Source organism: Triticum aestivum, chromosome 7B (assembly GCF_018294505.1).
Source record: "Triticum aestivum cultivar Chinese Spring chromosome 7B, IWGSC CS RefSeq v2.1, whole genome shotgun sequence".
NCBI classification, from domain to species: domain Eukaryota; kingdom Viridiplantae; phylum Streptophyta; class Magnoliopsida; order Poales; family Poaceae; genus Triticum; species Triticum aestivum.
The window spans coordinates 540,743,262-540,765,975 of record NC_057813.1 but is presented as its reverse complement, the minus strand read 5'-3'; the positions used below and the strand labels follow the sequence as shown (position 1 = coordinate 540,765,975).

The 22,714-nt window shown below is 43.8% G+C and overlaps 1 protein-coding gene across 3 annotated transcripts; it reads right to left on the bottom strand.

Moving 5' to 3' along the window:
- Positions 1-4,416: 4,416 nt before the first annotated feature.
- On the bottom strand, positions 4,417-14,998 carry LOC123155809 (cell division cycle protein 27 homolog B). 3 transcript variants are annotated; one of them, XM_044573938.1, is made up of 16 exons: positions 14,613-14,998; positions 13,492-13,564; positions 13,305-13,414; positions 12,045-12,091; positions 11,853-11,950; positions 11,028-11,326; positions 10,411-10,557; positions 9,260-9,500; positions 7,998-8,212; positions 7,846-7,911; positions 6,854-6,973; positions 6,700-6,776; positions 6,242-6,361; positions 5,534-5,753; positions 5,148-5,429; positions 4,417-4,903 (listed from the first exon to the last, which is right to left on the bottom strand). In XM_044573938.1, exons 1-16 carry the CDS (start codon positions 14,715-14,717, stop codon positions 4,847-4,849), a joined length of 2,277 nt encoding a protein of 758 aa, XP_044429873.1. In that variant the 5' UTR covers positions 14,718-14,998; the 3' UTR covers positions 4,417-4,846. The 3 variants fall into 3 exon arrangements, with proteins under 3 accessions (XP_044429873.1, XP_044429874.1, XP_044429875.1); XM_044573939.1 differs by having other exon boundaries at positions 9,368-9,500; positions 14,613-14,996; XM_044573940.1 differs by lacking the exon at positions 14,613-14,998 and having other exon boundaries at positions 12,032-12,091.
- Between the last annotated feature and the right edge of the window lie 7,716 nt (positions 14,999-22,714).

The following is a 22,714-nucleotide window of genomic DNA, read 5'->3' as shown; positions in this document are numbered from 1 at the left end:
ACTATCGTTGTTTTGTCCCGGCAGATGTCCTGGTGTGAGGACTTAGACGTGAGGCCATCGCAACTAGGTGGTTAGCTTGTCGGGGTTGATCAGAATCGAGAGACACAGATTACCCAGGTTTGGCCCCTCACGATCTAGGTAATAGCCTATGTCCTGCTTAGGTTTTATTGTTGGGTGATCAAATACAAGGGAGCGGATACGCTTGACCTAGCTATTGATCGATTGTAACTTAAGTCTTTCTGCCTCAAGGGCTCGCCTTTATATACAGGTCGAGGCCCTGGGCTTACAAGAGTCTGAGACGCATTATGATCCGTGACAACCTATACTTCTGTTGCCTTGCTTCCTAAGTAAGAAAACCTCCAGGCGGCTTACACTTCTGGGCCCTGAGTCGCCATCTTCGGGTAACGGGTCGTAAGTCGGCCTGCTTGATGAACCGCCCTGCCAATCGTGTTCCTTAGTGCCTCATCCCACCTTAAGTCTTGCCCATGATTCGCCACCTGGATAACCCGGCCCATTACGACGGGTTATATCGTGGGATTATATCCCCAACAATCTCCGTCAGTGATGGGATGGCTGTCAGCATGTATCTGCCCGTCGATACATAAATTTTATTTTAAGTGCACAACTCAAACACTAGCTCTTTGGTTTCCATTGTGGGTCTACTTATGTTCCACAAGATCATTGAGTAGCTACGTGTGCACCTGATGATCTCTCGAAGATTCTGATGCATCTACAGAAAGTTCATTAGCTGATTTCATCTTGATCTTCCAGGATTTGATCTTGTTCTCGGGTCGCTTCAAAATCATTGGTTTGGGCAACACCATCACCCTCATCCTCGACAATCATATTGTACAAAATAACACAACATGTCATCAGTTGCCACAAATTTTCTGATTCTCACATCATTGCAGCTCCGCGAACAATTCCCCAACGAGCTTGAAGCACTTGGAATGCCCTTTCCACATCCTTCCTGGCTGCTTCCAGCATTGATGCAAAGTGGATTTGTTTGTTGTTGTGTGGTTCGGTTATGGTCTTCACAAACGCCGCCCACCGAGGATAGATGCCATCGGCAAGATAGTATCCCGTGTTGTAGTCACGACCATTGACAGTATGGTTGCACGGCGGTGATTCCCCATTACAAAGCCTCTTGAACATGGGAGATCATTGTAGCACGTTGTTATCGTTGTGAGAACCTAGCGTTCCAAAGAAAACATGTCAAATCTGTAAGTCATGTGATGCCACTGCTTCAAGTATGATGGTGGCGCTCTTTGGTGTGACCTTGATACATTCCCCGCAAACCTTTGGGGCAGTTTTTCCATTGCATGCATGAAATCAATTGATCTGAGCATTCCTGGAAACTCTCTCGCCTCTCCCATAGCCAACATCTTTTCTGTGTCCTATATGTTTGGTTCTTTCAGATACTCTGCTCCAAACACCTGCACCACGGTGCGAGCAAACTTGACAGTAGTCTTCTGGCATGTGCTCTCCCCCATCTAGACCATCTTGTTGAGTATCGTGATTATTAGGAAAGCAAGGATAGCATAGGGTATTATTCTACCTTGCCTTGTACTCCAAGATGATCATGTGCTCCTATATATATATATATATATATATATATATATATATGCCCACGAGGCTCAAGCAATACAACGAACAATTCCACCAATCCCTCTATCTCCCTTCTAACATGGTATCAGCCTAACCGATCCAAACCCTAGCCGTCGCCCGCCGCTTCCGCTCTGTGCCACCCCCGGGGCGGTCGGCCTCCATGACCGCCGCCGGGGGCTGCACCGCCCGTACTTAGGGTTCGTCCGCCGGTCGTGTTGACCGACTGCCCTAGAGAGTCCCTTTCCCGAGCCCTTGCTTCAAGTTTTCTCTCTCTCGCCGGTTGCTTTGATCAGTGTTTCTTTTTGGTTTTCCGATCTATGCTTGATAGGTTTGCGTCGCCCGCCGCCGTCGTCGACCCCCGTGCGCCCTACTCCGACACCGACGCAACACTCGGCCTCTTCTCCGACCCGGTGGCCTCGTGCGACGTGGCAGCCCGCCATGGTCGTCGTTCGCGCCTCTGCCCGCTCGTCGCTTTAAGCCAGTGTCACCGCCCTGTCCCCAAGTTCAGCGTGCCCCTTCACCAATCGAGCAATCTACTGATGCATCAGGCCGTCGAGCCGCAGCGCCGCCGCCCCGTGGCTATATCGATCCACATCGCCGTTGTGTCACCCCTTCGGGCCATAGCGCCGCGGCCCGTGGTCCCCGCCGCCGCCCTGAGGTCGTTCTCATGGTTGCACCAACTCGCCGTTGCCACTGCGTCGCCCCTTCGGGCCGTAGTGCCGCGGCCCGCGGTCAACTGCCGCACCGATGTCGTCCGCTCCAGGTCGTCCCCGAGGCTGCACCGACCCTTGCGCTGCCGCTGCGTCGCCCCGTCGGGCCGTAGCGAGCGTGGCACGCGATCCCTCCAACCGCCCTGAGGTCTTCCCCGCCGTCGCCCCGACCTGCCCGCCGCCGCTCCACCACCCCTTCGGGTCGCAGCGCTGCGGCCCGCGGTCCACCGCCGTCCCCACGCGTCGACTTCAAGTGGTATGCGTCGTGCCGCCTCCCTTGGCACGGGAACGCCACTGTCCGCGCCAGTCTTCGTCACGCTGTTGGGTTCTTTCTCGCCTACTTCGAGTATCGCCGCCACACTCTTTTCCTAGTCGTCGTCGCCGCCGCCGCTCTTCTTTCGCGGCTCCACGGCGACTTCCTTGACACCGGCTACCCCGACTCGACATCGACCACGGTGTTCTTCGCACGGCAACCTCGACCACGACTACACCACCTACGCTCTCGGCTACTTCGACAAACGGCACAAAGCGCTACCGCCTTGCTTGAGCAACCTAGTCGGTTTCCACTCCATCCATGCCTTCAGATTGTGTGGGGCTGTCCGTCGGCTTGCCTTCATATTCTTCTCCAGTCTCGTCGTCTGCATTGCTACCGTTGTGACTGCGGGGGATGTTGAGTATCGTGATTATTAGGAAAGCTAGGATAGCGTAAGATATTATTCTACCTTGCCTTGTACTCCAAGATGATCATGTACTCCTATATATATGCCCACGAGGCTCAAGCAATACAACGAACAATTCCACCAATCCCTCTATCTGACTTCTAACACATCTCATCAACGGCAGTACCAAGTGCAAAGCATCCTCAGAACAGTCGTGCATCTCTACTTACCACAAGAAAGAAAGTTGACCGCGGCAATCCCTTGTAAGCTTGAAGTAGTAATCGTGTGCCTCCAGTTCCTCAACAATGCGCAAAAACAATGATTTCTACATGCGAAAACGGCAACGAAACCATGGATCATCCGGAAAAGTTGGGTTCAAAGCAAAGTAGTCCTTGTGCAGTAGCCGTACTCCGGAGGCCCTATCCTAATTGATCACTCTTCTCTCTTTGATTGAGCCTTTGAAGTTGAGAATATGCTCCACCCACCGGTTCATTTCCTCTTGCATGATCATGTCCACTAAGTCCGAATCTAACAAACCGAAGAACTCATCTTGAATAATTTGATCAAACTCTGTCGGTCCATATTCCTCATCCTACGAAGCATCGGAATTCATCGGAATTCATCGCTTCATGTTGCCATGCCAAGCCGACTCATCCGACGAAGCATCGGAATTCATCGCTTCACGTTGCCATGCCAAGCCGAGGTCGACGGCTACACCTCCACGTTGCCATGTCAAGCCGAGGTTGAGGTCTATATATATATATAGGCTGGTCGGCACCTCAACGTTGCCGGTCGGGAGTCTGGAGAATCAAAATCTGAACAGAGCCCTTAAGGCGCACGTATGGATCGCTTCCGTTGCAAGCGATGAGATGCAAGTGATACACTAGAGCTTTATACTAACTTTAGTACAAGGTTGGGTCATCTATTTTGGAACGGAGGGAGTATATTCCGAGCTTGGTGGCTTTGTCGTAACACACATGGGGATTTTTTTACATATTCGCCACCAGGACTAAAATATTTAGTGAGACCTACCGTCTACGAGTACAAATGACTAGATAAAAACCCTCAAAAAAATGTAGGTTCAAATGGTACAAACACCTCGTGTTTTGTGCACCAGATAAGCAGCCATATTTTGGGGACCAGAAGTTCATGTAATAAACAGGGATACAGTACAGTATGCTAAATTACACTTGAAATTTCCAGATATTGCCTACTGCAGTAGAACTCTTCTTGATCGGTCAATGTTTACCAATGTGATGCCGGACTACAAGCAATCATAAGACTAATACTGACAGACCAGTATGGTAACATATCGAGATGTTACTCTTTTCAGTTGGGTTGGATGCAAAGCCACGCATACGTTCCATCATCTCCCCTCTACTTGCAATGGAACAAGGCGGACACGCAGAGCATCATCCCACCTACTTGTACAGAAATGCTTCAAACCTTCGAATACAGCACCAGAGAAGAAAACTGGTACAATTCACAATCTGTTTGATTCAGCATGATCTTGCCCTGGCATCGTTTTCATATTTCTACGACAATTTCTTTTGATACTCGTACAATTGTACAATGATACAGGCCTCGCTGCCAATACTCAGCTTGTGCACCTAAACTACTACACATGTTGTGTTTGTGCTGTCAGTGTACAGGTTACAGCTAATGCTACAAAACTGGGTGGTTAATGGTACACTAATGCCCCAAGAGAATCCATAGTTGCTGTAAATTCTGATTCCGCATGATGTGCTTGCTTCCTTCAACCTCTGAGTTCCTCTCCGAAAGCACATTCAGGCCATGACTCGGAAGCACAAGCAGAAACTCATAGATCTGAATAAATGTCCATTTCTCAGTTTCTGCTTTAAAGTGAACTTACAGGTCATCATCCTCCATCAGTTCATCTGGAAGGTGTACTTTCTCCATCGCAGACTGCCAAACATCAGACAAACATCTAACAGTATTCAAACACAAGTAATTCGAATTGATGAGATCAGCACGGTAACGGGAAGAAATTAAAAGAAAGTGTAACAATTTAACTAGCAATTATTATGGGACCACTCTAGGAAAAGAAAAACATAGGTTGGCTTATGTATAACAAAAAAATGTAGTGAAGAAACAAAAAGACAGCAAAGGGGGCAGCTTGCAGGTAATAAGTAAAATATGAGTGCCATACCTTGATTATAGCAAGGTCGGCAGCAGGAGGTTTCAAATCAAGGGCAACGCCAAAGCAAAATACAGCCTTGTCGAGAATATTGAGTTGCTTGTATATCTTGCCCATAAGTGCATACATACTACTCTCATGAGGTGCAATCTCCCTTAACCGTTCCAACTCATCCAGAGCCTCCTGATATTTTTGAAGGCCTACCAGAATTAAAGCCTTCTGATACTTAGGAAGTGGATTCTTCTTATCAGAAAATATGGCTTTCTCCATCATCTCCAATGCATCCTCATCTCTCTGTCAAAGTTCAAAATCCAAAAGATGTTCATATTTACGAATTGGGCAGAAGACAACGACACTTCAAACCAGTAACTACTTCACAGTTGTTGACAATGTCAAACCTTTAGAGCATGTAAGGCCATCCCAAGATAGCACATAAGAACAGAAGAGCGGGGATTTATCTGAAATGCCCTTCTAAAATGATGCTCGGCAAACTCAAACTTTTCCTGGCGAAGGTAAACTACTCCAAGCCCATACCAGGCATTGTAATGCCTTTCATCTACCTGAAGCGCACATCGGTAGAATTTAACACTGTTCTCATAATCCTCCAATGCAGAATATCTGCAGTTCAAAGGAAAGACAGTAGGATCAAAATAAATTGGCAAATGATCTCAAACATTAATAGTGGATGAAATAGAAAGATTAAGTGCGACAACTAAAATGGAAATTGATAGGTGCGTCAACAGATGTTAATAACAAATAATGTATTGGTAATTAGAAATAGGATGGCATCTTGGATCTCATCGAATCACAATTCAACCATGATATTTAGGATGTGAAGAACGTTTCCATATGTCACTGGACGACTTATACAACTGTCAGAACACATGGTCAAACTTTGGATTTAAAAGGGTCAACATGCCAGATGAGCATTCATAGTTAGATAAGTACGGTTGCAACTGTGTTGGTACATCTATAGAAATTGAAGGACCTAAATGTACAACTACAACCTTCAAGTTCACAGACCCCAGGTGACAAGTCCATGAAAAGGTAAGTGCAATTACTCAAATACAAATATACGATCAATAATTACGGGAGGCAACACATACTCGTGACCGCATAGAGTGTGAGCATATGCTACTCTTGAGTCAAGCTGTACAGCACGCTGGAAGTTCTTCAAAGCAGTCTCATGATCTTTCCGCAAGGCAAAGCAATTTCCCACTGCACACCTGTTCGCATTCAAAACAAATATAGTAGAAACGGTCACATTTATGCAAGATTTGCAGTTGTACACTAGATTTGTCCCATTGCCTAGCACTGCGCTGAGACAAAGATCATATTTTAACATCATCGATCAAAAACTGGAGAGGCCACAAATTGCTTTCATAATCCTCAACTTTCATTTCTTTCAACCCCGTGTCTAGGTCCGAACAAAAGGGAGGAACCATTGCAAAATGGAGAGAGAGAAGTTTCCGCAAGAGCAAAAGGACGGAAGTAACAGAAAACATACTGCAGGGGAAAAAATGGCCCAACATGATTATTAACTTCTGAGAGGCAACCGACATACCATGCTTGAGGAGATAGTCGATCAACAGAAATAAGCTCCTGAGCAAGGTAACTTAGCCTCATTTCCTCATTCAAATGCTACAAAAGAAGCATGTGAGCTTGGAGCTAAATATGGTTAAAAAGTAAGCACGTGTAACGGCAGTGAGTTCGCTTACATAAAGAACAGTAGAGTATATGTCCATTCCCTCCAACGTGCATGGTGATAATCGATGCGCTAACTCAAAGAAATGATCAGCTTCTAAATAATCCACCAATTCAAAATATGCCTTCCCAACCTGCATAGTTGACCAAAACGTTTCATTTTGCATATATGGTAAAAATATCAATGTGTTTTCCATAAAGTAAAGCTGATAGTTTATTGAAGTGGAAATCAAATATCTAACATCAATAGTAAAATGAAATTGTCAGGGATGCCCACTCAGATAATAACTCTTCAGGGTCAACACCCGAGTTACAACTTTACAAACATCATTTTGCAACATACCAACAAGCAATATAAACTGTAATATTCCCAATAAATATACTAAATTACGCCCTCAGTTGATTTAAGTAACTCCGAAGAAAACCAGAGGAAGAAAACAAAGTTGTCATCTGAAATACGAAAACTCAAAACGGTGCCCGGGCTCATCTGCTCCCTCTCAGCAAAAAATTCAAAAAAAATACTAGAAAAATTCAAAAAATTCCAATTTTTTTTGTGGTGGTAGATAATTTGACGCGTGAGGTGCGCCCCAAAATTCAACTTATTTGGACATCTGAGTAGCTCTCGGCAAAAAAGACAAATCGGGTCAAAACAGTGCGTGAACAGTAAACATTTTTACAGACCCTGATTTTGTCTTTTTTGCCGAGAGCTGCTCAGATGCTCAAATGAGTTGAATTTTGGGGCGCACCTCACGCGTCAAATTATCTACCACCACAAAAAAAATTGGAATTTTTTGAATTTTTCTAGTATTTTTTTTGAATTTTTTTCTAAGCGTGGGTGCAGCTGAGCCCGGGTGCAGATTAGCCGCACTCTCTGAAGTACTCATTTCTATGCAGACCCTATATATAATATTGCATGAAATACAATAGGAATCCCATATTTTTATAACGTAAATCAAAAGTATGCAAGGGATTCTCCAATCATCTTGCAATGCTAAACAAATTGTACCTGGCATAAGACCCATCCCGTATTAAATTGTGGCTCTGGGAGTTTTCTGTACATTTCCAATGCTTCCTGACAATTGAGTGAATGGAATTGGTTACAACGTTGGGTAGATGGTTAGTATTTCTGTAGTTGAAACCTGTACATCTTTAATGTACCTGGCACTTAAACAAGCAAGATAGCCTATAGCCTTCCCCAAGTGTCCGTAGTAGTCCCAATAGCTCCCTGATACCAGTCGCCATTTTGGTGTCTTGTGACAGGGTTCGCTCAGCTTTATCTTGCTCAAAGTACCTTCCCTCAGCTATACTTAAAGAAGATGAAGTTGCTGCTATATTATCTGTCCACATCTCATCAACAGCTTCATACCTGCTTCCTGAGACTCAGAAAAATAATTTGCATCTTACATGTGAAGATGACAGAGAAGGGAACATGCCGCGTTATCCCTAAAGCGCAATGCAATGGACATTATCCCTAGAAACTAGAAAGTATATAATTCTACAAAACCGTAATATGCTATATCAAAAACTAAGGTGAAATAGTCAGCGACGATCCAGTAAAAGATAAAACAACATATGCCATTTCACAGCGACAAATGCCACAGATCTTGAAACAAGTTTTCACTGAGAGAAATTGCTTTCAATATTTAATCATGATGATTTGTTTTCTACGTACGATAAGGACCCTTGGTGCCATTTACTCAATGAGAAAATACATAAAGAGATCATTTGGCAGCCAAAATTACATTGTTTTCCGGTGAAATTATATATCTTCTCGAGGATACATTCCATAAACCAAACAAAACAATGTCACACCAAAGAAAAGAAATACACAATCTTGCTGTTTATAAGTTATGTAAAAAAAACGCATGTATATAATAAGGACAGGCATATGCTTAAAAACAGAGCAGATAATGTTTATTGTAGTACCACAAAAGCTTGAGATGTTAAACTGATATTAGGAGATATCATAACATACAGATTAATGCCATGAACCAGCAAAAATCAGTAAGTAATCTTCCCCTATTTGTCAGCAACCTAAAGGATTTTTAAAATTGGTGTCATAATCACAATATTCAAATGGAAGTACAGGAATCATGTAGATATGAGCACAAGAAACAGGATAGCAGAATGACTTAACATAACTAATTTAAACTCATAGGCAGAACAGAAACATGTAGATAAAACTGCAGATAGATCCAGAGTGCACAGCTATATAACAACATGTCAACCACGTTTACATAACTATATGGATCACAAGAAACAGGATAGCAGACTGACTTAACATAACTAATTTAAACTCATAGGCAGAACAGAAACATGTTAATAAAACTGCAGATAGATCCAGAGTGCACAGGTATATAACAACATGTCAACCACGTTTACATAATTAGATGGATCATCCACATTGAAATGATAATCACCTTCATCAAAATTTTCTGTAGCCCGTGGCTTTCCTTTCCTAACTTGCACAGAACGTATGGCTGTCGAACACAATTTTGATGATGTGGACGAGTTTACTCGCAATTTACCTGACGAGTGATCTGATCCATTTCCTCCAAACTGAGATATATTGGAATTCGAATTTATTGGTGTATCCCTAGATAGTCTTGCACTTCTTCGAGGTACTGAATCACCACTCGGATTAAAGAGCCTTCCAGTGACCTGAAAAGAATCTTCAAGTCTAATATCATCATAAGCAAAAAATGAAGCATGAGATGTAAATTAAAGAATTTGCTGACTATTAGCAGGAGTGATAGAAAAGAGTGTGTACAGCCAGACCTGAAAGCTACATAACAACAACAAAAAATGACCCTACGTTAGATTGCATGGGTTATTGTAACAGACGGCAATGAGAAAAGAAAAAAAATACTGAGGAAAGATCTTCAATGCACAGTAGTACAGATTAACCAGTTTCACATCCACCGAGTATTACACCATAGAGGAACTTATGGCAACAAAATGAGAACATATCAGAAAATATTAGATTATAGCGATCTTTTCAGTTCTTAATACCAGCTATTATTGTACTATACAGCAATACTGGAATGCGAAGAAGATAAGAAAAGAACAGATAAACAGAAACTCGGGCAAAAATCTAGCAGGTAGACTAGCATCATCAGGGTAGTACTTTAAAGGTAAGGGAATTTGCAACCCAGCTGCAACCAAGCGTACAGTGGATACACTGGTACCAGTTACTTGCTGGTACACTACACAGCAAGGATATAGCATCCTGAATCTTCATATAAATGACCATGACTGGAATTTTACAGGCTAGAACAGCCAGGAGGTGAAGACAATGTTCGCAATTAATACAGAAGCAGGCACCACCAGTTGGGGAACTGGAAAATGGCAGCATGTCATAAAGCATGATCAGCCAATGTGCATTTACTCCAGCACCATATCCTTTTCAGAGAAGAGTTGAGGGGAAGGGAACTACTGTGTTTTTATTAAAATGCAAAAAGAGGTGTATCTAATATCCCACAGCAAGAGAAACCTCTAGAAGTTCCAAATATAGGACAAAAGGAACAAATATAAATTAGATAACAATAGGTTCAGTTGATGAAACAACAACCTTCTTCAGCCTTGCTTCATCCAAGTATTTTCTTCTAGGTGGTTGGTTCACTGCATTAACCTTTGGTTTGGCCGGAGCATCACCACTTGTTGTATTCTGATAGGCATGGAGATTCCTAAAGAGTGGTGGTGGAACGATGCCAGAAGTCTGCCAAATGATATTAAGTAAAACACAACTCAGCCATAGAGACAAGTCAGACAGGTTACGAACTAAATTTTAAAAATGAAGGAACTAGGTGTCCAAACACTGCCAATTCCACCTTGTTATAATGTTACACTATTATCTCTTCTCTGAAAAATTATAGAAATTAAACTGATGTGAAAATAGTAATATGTGCTAAGCCTCACAGCTATTTAATTTCTTGCGTTTTGTTAACCAGAATGATAACATGTTGGCTGTTGCAATGGAAAATGAACCGAAAAGGCTGTGAATAGATCAAATATGAAGATTCTGTATAATTTTGGGCTGCTTAACATAAGCCATTTTGCCAGTGTCACCAAATGCGAAACACGAGACATTAAGGCTGCTGCTTCCTGTAACTACCGATTATAAGCATTGGTACAACTCTATATTGCCAGATAACCTAGAGAGCAGAGAATCAATTAGGTTCTACTAACCTGTGTTACAGTTGGTGATGGACTGTCAAACTGTCCTGCATTAGATGGTAGACTGTTCTGCACATGTAATGCGGTTGCTCTTAGATGAGGATAACCAGGCACTTCAGCTATGTTGTTAGCAGGCAATTGTTTTATGTGCTTAGGGCTGATATCCACAAGGCTTGCTGATACATTAGGAGATAGAACTCGATTTTCATTGACAAAGTTTGACTTCTCCAGATTTGATGTAGATGTTTGTTCCTGCTGGAGACGTAGAGCAGTTGCTTCGGTAAAACATTCATTTGCATCTTCAGCAACTCCTACAAGATGGTAACACACTTTCAGTCTATGTTTATAACGTGTAAATTATATTTTTAGAGAGGGTGAGGCCAATGAATATTGAGCCATTGTATAAATCACAAGTGAAATGTGAGATGATGAGATAGGGATGAATGCAGCACACTGGGCGTATAATGAGTACAGTGGCAATGGTAATTTTCTGCATAATGATTAAAAAGAATATCTATTTACTGATAACATGAAGCTAGTCGAGAACAGTTGGATGCACTGCAACTTTTTTATGCAGAATTTATCGCAGCAACACTCAAACGTTCTGATACACAAGATTCCCCATATTTCCAAATGTTAGGGTACAGGCAAGACAGACATTGGCAATGCAATGTTTCAGAAGGTTCTTTGGAAATCTGCATTGTATTTTCCATTCTTAACTCCCAAACAAAACAAAAACTTACCTAAAAATACGAAAACTTCGTTGTGAGGACTTCTAATCAAACAGAAGAATAGACCTATTAGAAAATTCAAGTTATGGATGTCTAATGCACGAACCTAGTATGCACATTTCCTCATATGCCGCCCACAAAAGAGGATCTAGAGTCAAAGCTTGTGTAAATTGCTCGGCTGCAGCTGCCACTCTGTCAGTGTACCTACAGGGGGGGGGGGGTGAGGTATATACAATGAACCATGTCTAACAAATCAAAACACACGGAACACAGTTCAGTTCTCACATGAATAACGGACCTGTAAATTAGTCCAAGAAGGTAATGTCCTGTCGCACCACTCGGAACCTATACAGAGGATGAAAAAAACGTAATTAACAATGTGGCCAAAAATATAAAGCAGGCAAAGATGTGACTGGTTTTTCTATTCACTAGCCATTACTTCACCCCTGTAGAATAAAATAGTTCGCCAGCAATCTTAGAAGAATGTCATGCCCCAATATAAGAGAAGGAAAAGAATGCCTGGGCAGTTTGCACCATCCCATGCAGTGTCAAGTAATAGTATTAATCACACACTGTCAATGTTTATCTGGTACAGAATCTATCATATCCACGATTTGTAATAACTAAAAGGGATCAATATAAAATTACACAACTAAATTCCATTTATGGCATAGTTGGTACAATTGCTTCAACAAGCAATAATAAGTATCAAAAGGGTCTACTGTTCTTCAAATTTAACTTTTGGAATGTACTCCCTCCATTCCAAAATAAGTTAAGCTCTAGGTTTGTCCTTGGCGCAGTGGTAAAGCTGCTGCCTTGTGACCATGAGGTCACGGGTTCAAGTCCTGGAAACAGCCTCTTACAGAAATGTAGGGAAAGGCTGCGTACTATAGACCCAAAGTGGTCGGACCCTTCCCCGGACCCTGCGCAAGCGGGAGCTACATGCACCGGGCTGCCCTTTTTTTTTCTAGGTTTGTCCTAAGTCATCCTTGCTTAAGTTGACTACTCCCTCCGTCCCAAATTACTCGTCGCTGAAATGAATGTATCTAGAACTAAAATACATCTAGATACATCCATACGCGCGACAAGTAATTCAGAACGGAGGGAGTAGCTCTGTAAAAAAAATTGTGCTAAGATCCACAACACCAAATACACATAGTACAAAAACATATTTCATATAAAGAATCTCAAGAGACTAATTTGATGTTCCAGATGTTAATATATCTTTCTTTAGACTTGGTCAGACTTAAACAAGTTTTAGGACAAACCCAGAAATTCAATTATTTTGGAACAGAGGTAGTACTAAGTTATAGGCTTTAAAGTTCTTAGTGCATAAATCGTCGAAAACGCAATAGATCCATTTTTCTAGTTCCAGTTCTGGAAATTACGAGACAGCAGGGAACAAATGCTCTTTCTTAGAACCAGTAACATTTCATGGTACCCCTAGTTCAGAACGAAACTCGAGTTTTTGGGCAAACTTATGACAAATCTACGATCACTGCATGAGATACTTTCAGAAGCACGGGAAACACATCATGTTCACAACCATGCTATATACCTCAACATTTGGTTCATTGACTGGACACAGAGTTTCTTCAGCTTCCCGCAGTAGGTTCATTCGAAAGCATGATATAGCAAACAAGTATCGAGACTCCGGCAGCTTCTTACCTACATAGCATATAGGAAACGCTGACCAAAAAAGCACTCAAAACAATTTGGCAACTAAAACAGAAAAATGGTATTACCTTTCAAAATGTGGTATGAAGCATAGGGCTGGTTGTTGTGAAGGTAGCAAGTCGCTAGCAATTGCACATTGGTCTGTACACAGGAGGAAGGGCAAGCACATTTAGTACAATATACACCTGCAAACTGATTTAGAAAATGGTTTTGGTATATATCTCTTGAGAAAAAGGTGCTATCTCTCAAATTTTGGCATTGTTGGATCTGCATTTGTCTGTTCACCACCCCCCCCCCCCCAACCCCCGACGCTCATCTCATTTGTCGTTACCAAAGTAGAGATGGGAGCATGCAGCCCGCTCCTCCGCCCCGCAAAATCAAACTGCAGACCACTCTGCTCCGCACTACCGACTCACATGGAGTTAGAGCCTTATGTGCCGCTCCAGGAGGGGAGTTGCCGAATGGAGAGAACCCAACAGGCTCTAAGAGTCCATTGTATCCTCTCTCTCTCTCTCTCCTACTCCTCTCTCCTCCACATTAGCAAATATTCTAGATCGTGCAATAGAGAGTTAGCTAATGTCAGGCCATTGTGTATGTCTGAGCTAGCTTCAGATTTATCTCTGCTAAAATTTTAATGTGAGACACAATAAACTACTGCAGGAAAGGCAAACAAATAACTAAGCACACATGCTGCAGCTACTAAAAGAAGAGGAAAAGACGGATCATATATAATACTAGCTAATCTAAGCTACTAGATAGCTCAAAAATTCTACAGTTGCTACCTAGAGATTTACACAAGGAAAAAATCACCATAGAGCATAACACATTACTGTATCTATTCACCCCTAAAATCGCCTAAGTTAACTGTGAAACAGTTCCCTGCCAGTATGCGAAACGACAGCATAAATTCTTCATTAACTGTTAAGAAATCATATGCGCTACTCCAGTTACGAACGAATTCAAACAATTTTCCCAGGCAGCTAGATAAAGACGTGCATGCTCAGACTCGGTAAACCCTAGCCCGAATCCCACCGCCCAAGCTCACGCGGCCCTCGGGAGTACAAAAATATACGCTAAATCGAATCGCGCAGGCGAAACCCGCAGTGAGGCCGCAGCCGCACGCCAGCACAACGCCCGATCTAACGCCTACCTGCCCGGAGGGGGAGGGGGGGGGGGAGCGGGGCGGTACCTCGGCGGGGAACTGGGCGCAGAGGCGCTCACAGAGGAAGACGGCGTTGCGGTTCATGAAGAGGCGGAGGCTGCTGTGGACGCGGTCCACCATTAGGGTTTCCATCGCCCGCCGCTCCCGCGGCCCCGGCGAGGAGAAGTCGGCGGCGGCGGCGACCCGCTGCGCGAGCAGGGGGAGGAGGGGAGAGAGAAGCGGGGGGTGGCCTGGTTTGAATCGCGACGGGTGGATTCGGATTCGAGGCCTTTCTGGGTGCGATTTTGGACCGGTGGGGGATTGGAACGAGTCGAATCCGGAAGCAGCGCGGCGTGGGTGTGAGGGAGCGTGGAGCCCTCCCCGGTGCGGTTTGAATTGTCTGGCTGCTCTGTCTGATGTGATGTGATGTGATGTGCTGCCCCCCTGCTCAGCGGCGGCGTAGGGGTGGGTATGTACGGGCCTAGGGGTGGATTTATGTGCCGCAGTCCGTGGGTCCGTGACGTGTGGGGCCGGCCTGGTCTTCTCTGTTTGAAGTTTGAACTGTGCGGGTGTGGCGTGGGGCAGGTTTGTGCGGAATGTGAACGTTGGATCAAAAACTTTCACAATCACGTTTGGCTCGACAGGACAGCCATGAACAAGGCAAACACGATGTACAACGCCGTCCCCTACACACTATTTGGCTGCAAACACGATGCGAGAGCCGGCCATTCTCCCTGATCCCCTAAAAGTCCGTCTAGTCCGATAAATTCCATTTCAAATACATAGCAATATGAGAATAAATTAAAATGTGGTGTTAATAGTGTTCGATCGCAACCAAAAGGCGGCGGATGTTCATAGTTTTACATGCGCCTAATCACAAAAATATTCATCCGACAGTCTGTGCAAAAAAGAAACATTTTTGCCCTGCCAAATCGGCTATCCAAGCCTCCTAGCTCACTCTGCCATGGTCTCCTCATCACCAGTTGGCTCCATCTCAACCAACAAGCACTTCAACATCTTGACACGGACAACGCCCACGATCATCGTCATATCTTCATCCAACTCATTCATCCCCATGGCCAACATCTTGGTATCCTCCGAAGCGGCCGTGAGCCCAACCCTTCTCTCTTCGAGCTTGATCTTTTTTCTCTCCTGGCTTGATTTTCTGCTCAATCGCCGCCATAAAGATGCTAAAACTCTCGGCCTTCTTTTCCTTTTTCACATCGAAGCGCTTGACACATGCATCATCCTTCATATGGATCAAATTCTTCATATGGATCTAAGTCCTCATATGGACCAAATTTCTCACGTGGATCAAATTCCTCACACGGATCAAAATCCTCATATGAACATCATCGTGCTGACACTCCTGTTTCACAGAGAAAGTCTAAAGGCTATGAATATGCGCATTATTCTTCAAACCATTATGTTCATAAGTCCTCGAAGAATTTCTCTGCTTATTCATATGCTCATCCTAACCACTCTTCTGTGAAACGAAGTACACTGGCTTCTATGCCATCATTTTCTTATGGAGCTCGCAGAATGATGAACTCTTTGCCACCCCTCCAGATGTGGGTGGTGAAGAAAAAGAATTAATCTCTTATGCAGGGTCAGGTCTCCAGACGAACTTGATCGTCTGAAGAATTTGTTGGAGACCTGAATGTGCTTGAAAGGACGCAAGCTAATCATGAAGAAATGATTCATTCATTTCTCACATTCTCATATTGCTATATCTGTTACTGTTGATGAAATTGATATCATATTCTTCACTGATGAAGTATATGGGTTCGTAAGTTGCACTAATTCATCTGTAGGATGAACAACCCAAAGCTACCGAGTGGGTCCTCGACAGTGGATGTACACATCACATGACTGGTGACAGAAAGCTTGTTGATGGACACTGATTTGTCACCATCTCATCTAAAGCATATCACCTACGCTGACAAAGGCAAAAGTAAGGTATTGGGTCTAGGTAAGGTTGCAATCTCAAAGGATAAACACATGGACAAGGTCATGCTTGTTGAGTCCTTAGGATTCAATCTTATGTCTGTCTCAATGCTTTGTGATCTTGATATGGTTGTTGTCTTCGGCAAATTTCGTTGCCTTGTGCTAATGGAATCTGACAACTCCAAAGTCTTCGAAGGCTTTAGGAAAGGAGACTTGTATATTGTTGATTTCTCTGTAGGACCACAACCTGCCACATGTCTACTTGCAAAAGCTTCAGAATGCTGGTTATGGCATCGACGACTTGGTCATGCTGGGATGAGGAACTTGCATACACTCGCGAAGAAGAAGCACATCATTGGCATCGAGGGTGTCAAATTCCTCAAAGATCATCTTTGTGGGGCTTGTGAGGCTGGAAAGATCACCAGAGCCAAGCATCCCGTGAAGACTATCATGACCACTTCTCGTCCCTTTGAATTACTTCATATGGATCTATTTGGTCCTACTTATTATGCCATGTTTACTAATTCTGCATCATTATATGGCTTTGTCATAGTTGATGACTATTCTCGTTACACATGGGTGCATATCATCACTTACAAAAATGAAGTGCATGAAGTCTTCAGACGATTTTCCTCAAGGGCTTCCACTAACTTCGGTGTGAAGATCAAGCGTATCAGGAGTGATGATGGAACCGAGTTCAAGAACACTGGCCTCGATGAATATCTCGATATGCTTGGTATTACTCACGAATTGTCTGCTCCTTATACTCCTCAGCAGAATGGCGTCGTGAAGCGCAAGAACAGGACTCTTGTTAAGATGGCCCGCACTATGTTTGATGAATACAAGACACCTGAGCGCTTCTGGCCTGAAGCAATTGACACTGCGTGCCACATCATCAACAGGGTATATCTTCACAAATTCTTCAAAAAGACCTCATATGAACTCCTCACTGACAAGAAACCCAATGTAAGTTATTTCAAAGTCTTCGGTGCTAAATGCTGGATTAGAGATCCTCACCATCACTCTAAATTTGCACCAAAAGCACATAAGGGTTTTATGCTTGGTTACGGAAAGGACTCGCACACCTACAGAGTCTTCAACATCAACCATCACAAGGTTGTTAAAACCGTAGATGTGTGGTTCGATGAAACTAATGGCTCGCAAAGAGAGCACCTACCTCCTGTGCTAGATGAAATGTCACCTGAGGAATCCATCAATTTCAAAGCTACTGAGGATGTCCTCCCTACCGAAGAATCTGCTGAAGAAGTCATTCCTGATCGTGAAGAAAATCATGCTGGTGCTGCCGAAGAAACTGGTCCTAAAGAAACTGCTGGGCCTAAGCAAAGTCGTCAGCCCGCACATCCTCGCATTGCAAATGAAGTGCAAGTTGAAAAGATCATCGATGACATTCAAGCACCAGGTCCCCTCACGCGCTCAAAAGCTTCACATTTATCTAACTTTTGTGGGCATTTTGCATTTGTCTCTATCACAGAGCCCACTAAAGTAGATGAAGCATTCATGGAATCCGAGTGGATTCAAGCCATATAAGATGAATTGCATCAATTTGAGCTCAACAATGTGTGGGAGCTTGTAAAGCGACCAAACCCACGCAAGCACAACATCATCGGTACCAAATGGATCTACCGCAACAAACAAGACGAAAATGGGCTCGTGGTGAGGAATAAGGCTCGTCTTGTAGCTCAAGGCTACACACAAGTTGAAGGAATTGATTTCGATGAAACTTTTGCACCTGTTGCTAGACTTGAGGCTATTCGCATATTGCTTGCTTATGTTAACCATCATAATATCATCTTACAACAAATGGATGTGAAAAGTGCATTCCTCAATGGTAAGCTTGAGGAAGAAGTATATGTTGCTCAACCACCAGGTTTTGAGGATCCAAAATTTCCAGATCACGTCTACAGACTCAACAAGGCCCTCTATGGCCTCAAGCAAGCACCTCGGGCGTGGTATGACACACTGAAGGAATTCCTCGTGAAGAAAGGCTTCAAACCCGGTTCACTTGACCCAACTCTTTTCACCAAAACATATGATGATGAATTATTCGTGTGCCAAATATATGTTGATGATATTATCTTTGGTTGTACTAACCAACGTTACAGTGATGAATTTACCTATATGATGAGTGAAGAATATCAAATGTCTATGATGGGAGAATTGAAATTCTTCTTAGGTCTTCAGATTCGTCAACAATACAATGGCATATTCATATCTCAGGAGAAATACCTCAAGGATGTGTTGAGGAGATTCGGCATGCAAGACTGTAAAGGCGTCAAAATTCCTATGCCCACAAATGGCCATCTATGCATTGATAAAAATGGCAAAGACTATGATCAAAAGGTATACCGCTTCATGATTGGCTCTTTATTGTACCTATGTGCATCTAGGCCGGATATTATGCTTAGTGTTTGCATGTGTGCCCGATTTCAAGCTACACCGAAGGAATCACACCATAAGGCTGTGAAGCATATTCTTCGATATCTAGCTCACACACATACACTTGGATTATGGTATCCCAAGGGCTCTTCCTTTGATCTCATTGGATACTCGGACTCTGACTATGCTGGCGATCGGGTGGACCGCAAGTCAACGTCAGGCACATGTCATTTCCTCGGATGATCCTTGGTATGTTGGTCCTCGAAGAAGTAGAACTGCGTATCACTCTCCACTACAGAAGCTGAGTACATTGCTGTTGGATCTTGCTGTGCTCAACTACTATGGATGAAGCAAACGCTCAAGGACTATAGCATCAATGTGAAGAATGTGCCACTCTACTGCGACAATGAGAGTGCTACCAAGATTTCTCACAACCCAGTTCAGCACTCGAAGACAAAGCACATTCAGATTCGTCATCATTTTCTTCATGACCATGTGTTGAAGGGCGACATATCCATCGACCATGCAAGTACTGAAGACCAGCTGGCTGATATCTTCACAAAGCCCTTGGATGAGAAGAGATTTAGCAAGTTGCGGTGTGAGCTAAATATCCTAGAATCTTCGAATGTTCTTTGAAAAGGACACACATCCTAACACTTATGCTGACTTGATGACTTAGATATGCAACACACGAAGTAACGTTTTTCTTCAATAAATGAAGACTAACCCTCTAAGTGTGAAGAAATTAAAGAAGAAATTGATTCTCAGAACCCTACGAGAGTTGTACGTGGTGTCTGAAATCAGCTTTCTTATACGGTGGGTAACGCCATCAACCAAAGTTGAAAATCTTCGATTTGAGTTTTTCTTCATTTTTGAAATTCCTCAGTTTTTCAAATTCTTCAACTTTGCATTGTCTTCACTCTTTCCATCGTTGTTCTTCATTTGACTATATGTATATATGTATGAGTTTATGTCCTCTACAACATTCACTTATTGCTAATTCTTCAAGTTGATTTTTCTGCTAAGTGAATGTGATCGGACCCTTCCCCCTCTATGCTAAACTCAACCCAGTCCATTCAGAAATTCTTCATGTGCGTTCTATTTGAAACTCGTTCAAATTCTTCACTGTGTCCTTGTCAGCTGAAGAAATTGCGAACGAAACTTTAAAATAGTCTTATCCAAATTTTTGGCTTTTGCCGCTCAAACCGTTACGCATTCCACGGTATACTTATCTATTCACCCACGATCTCACACGATCTCCACCTCTCAGTACGTGGGTGACACATGTCGCACGAATGAGAAGGGTCAGGGGCACGTTCGTCCAAATTCTTCGTGCGAACAGTTTTTCACTCCATTATAAATACCCCCTTCCCTTCCTCATTTCATTTTTACTCCACTCGACCTCACTCCCTCACTCGAGATTCTCAAGCCCTAGCGCCGCCACTACTTCCATCATCGCCGGTGAGGAAGAGCTTCACTGCCTCGACCTCGTCGCCGTCGTACTCGCATCGGCCGTGGAAATCTTCCCTCCGCCGCCGCCGTAGACGTCTTCCTCCGCCAAGTTAGGGCGTGGAAGATCCGAGCTGACGAACTTCCAAATTTACTCTTCCAGTTCGTCGTGTTCTTCATCAAGGGTAATTAAAAGTTACTTTTACCGCATTTATTCTACTGATGATTTTCATCAAATCCTCAAAAGGTGTTTATTCTTCAACTTCCACACTCTAAACACCTAGCACAAATCTTCTGTTCTTGATCTGTTTCTCTAAGTGACATTTTTCTTCATGATTCCTCAATTGTGTGAATCTCATGATCCGCACAACTCTGGAACCTAAGTCAAAGAACACTTAGTGAAATTCTTCAAGACACATCGGGTCAATCTCCTCAAACTTGTTCAAGTTTTACAAAAACTTCTGAGAACGCATATGACCTCTCCAAATTCTTCGCACCTATATTCTGTTTACAGGTACACATGTCTGTTGCTGAATCACTAGGTTCTCATCAACTTAACTCATTTGCAGCGTTCCTCGAAGAAAAGTTGCATACTTCTTCAGAGAACTCGATTGGGCAAATTCCTCAGCTGAAGAAAATGGCGGATGGTAAAAGGCCTCAGAAAGGAGGAAAGAAGCTTGAAGTCAATACTGCCTTTGAGATCCCTGTGGACATCTATGCAGGGTACTGCATGCCTGATGAGGCAACTCATGGCAAGGAGACGAAGAATGAGCGCAAAGTGCGCATCGAGAGGATTGAACGAAGATGGGAAAGATAGTGGAGGGAGTACAGATATGTCACTCCCAAATACATGAAGAAATTCACTCTTAACCCTCCGTGCTCAAGACCTCCTCTGGCACCTGGCCAAAAAGCTGACCCAACAAGCCTTAAACATGGCGAGGATTATGCTGATGAGTGGGCCATGCGGCAAGCTAAGTTGATCAAGCAGGCCAAAGAAGAAGTGAAGAAATTTAATGAGGATTCTGCTGCTGCCGCTGCCGCTGCTGAGGCTTCTTCAAGCAAGAAGGCTATGCCAAAGAAGCCAGGCAAGAAACCACCTTCCTCAGCAATGCCCTCACGGCCAAGTTCTTCTTCAATGCCCTCACGGCCAATCTCCTTAGTGCCACCAAGGCAATTTCCTCAAGCTGCCCCAGTTCCTCAAGCTGCACAAATTCCTCGGGCTTCAAAACCCTTAGCTCCTCCGGCAAAGTCCTCAGCACTTGTGCATCTCGCCACGTGCCAAGGGACCACTGGCATATCAATTGCCTCAGGAGCTTCAGCAAGTTCTTCAGCTCACCCTTCATCAACCGGTCCCACTCTGCTGAAGACCAAGGCCACTGTTGGATGAGTCACTAGACCAAGTCCTCACAAGAAGCAGGTGGTCTTTTAGAATCCAACTGATGATGAAGCTGATGATGATGAATTAGCTGATATCATCAAGGACGGACAACAACGGGCCGCTAGAGCCAAAGGGAGTGCTGTGCCCCTTTTACTAGATCCGAAGAAGATCCTCGATTTCATCGATCTTTGGCACAAAGATCCAAATGCTCCAATGCCAGAGTTGGGCCTCACTCCTGGATAAAGTCATGTTGTGACGGTGTTCATAGCTGAAGAGAAATGGAAGTATGACCAAGCCAGGACCGTGAAGAAAGCGCGGTACAAGAAGCAGCTCTACCTAAATGACAATGTCCTCAGTCTTTCGCCTGAGCAGCTCATTGCACTACAAGATGGCAACAAAAAGCTCAGCGATGAATTTGATGCCTACAAGGCTGAATGGCAGGGTGTAAAGGTCAGATTCATCAAACTGACGAAGAAATTCACTTCAAGTGTTGCTGCTCCTATGCACATTGAAGTCAGTCCGAATGAAGCATCTGCTCAAGCCACTTAAGGAATTGCCAGCACCGCTGATGAAAATCGGGCTGCTGATGAAACTGCAAGCACCAGGGCTGCTGAAGAAATTCCAGCCTCTAAAGAAACTGCCAGGGCAACCACTAGTGTTGCGCCTGAAGAATCTGCCAGGCCAGCTAAAGAATATGTTGTTGCGCCTGAAGAAATTGCTCAAGACAGGCCAACTGCATCAGTTGGGCATGAAGAAATTGATCCAAATCCCACTTCTCTGCCTACACCAACACCAAGCCCAGTTCTTCCTTCTGTTCTGGAAGTGAAGAAAACCAAAGCTGCGGAGCGTGCTGCTTTGAAGAAGAGGAAAGCATCGGCTGCCACAGAATCTTCGGCCCCCAAGAAGGCGAAGATTTTGACAAGTTCAATGGACAATCCCATTGATGTCGTTCCTCTTGCAAGCATGCCATCAAAGGAAC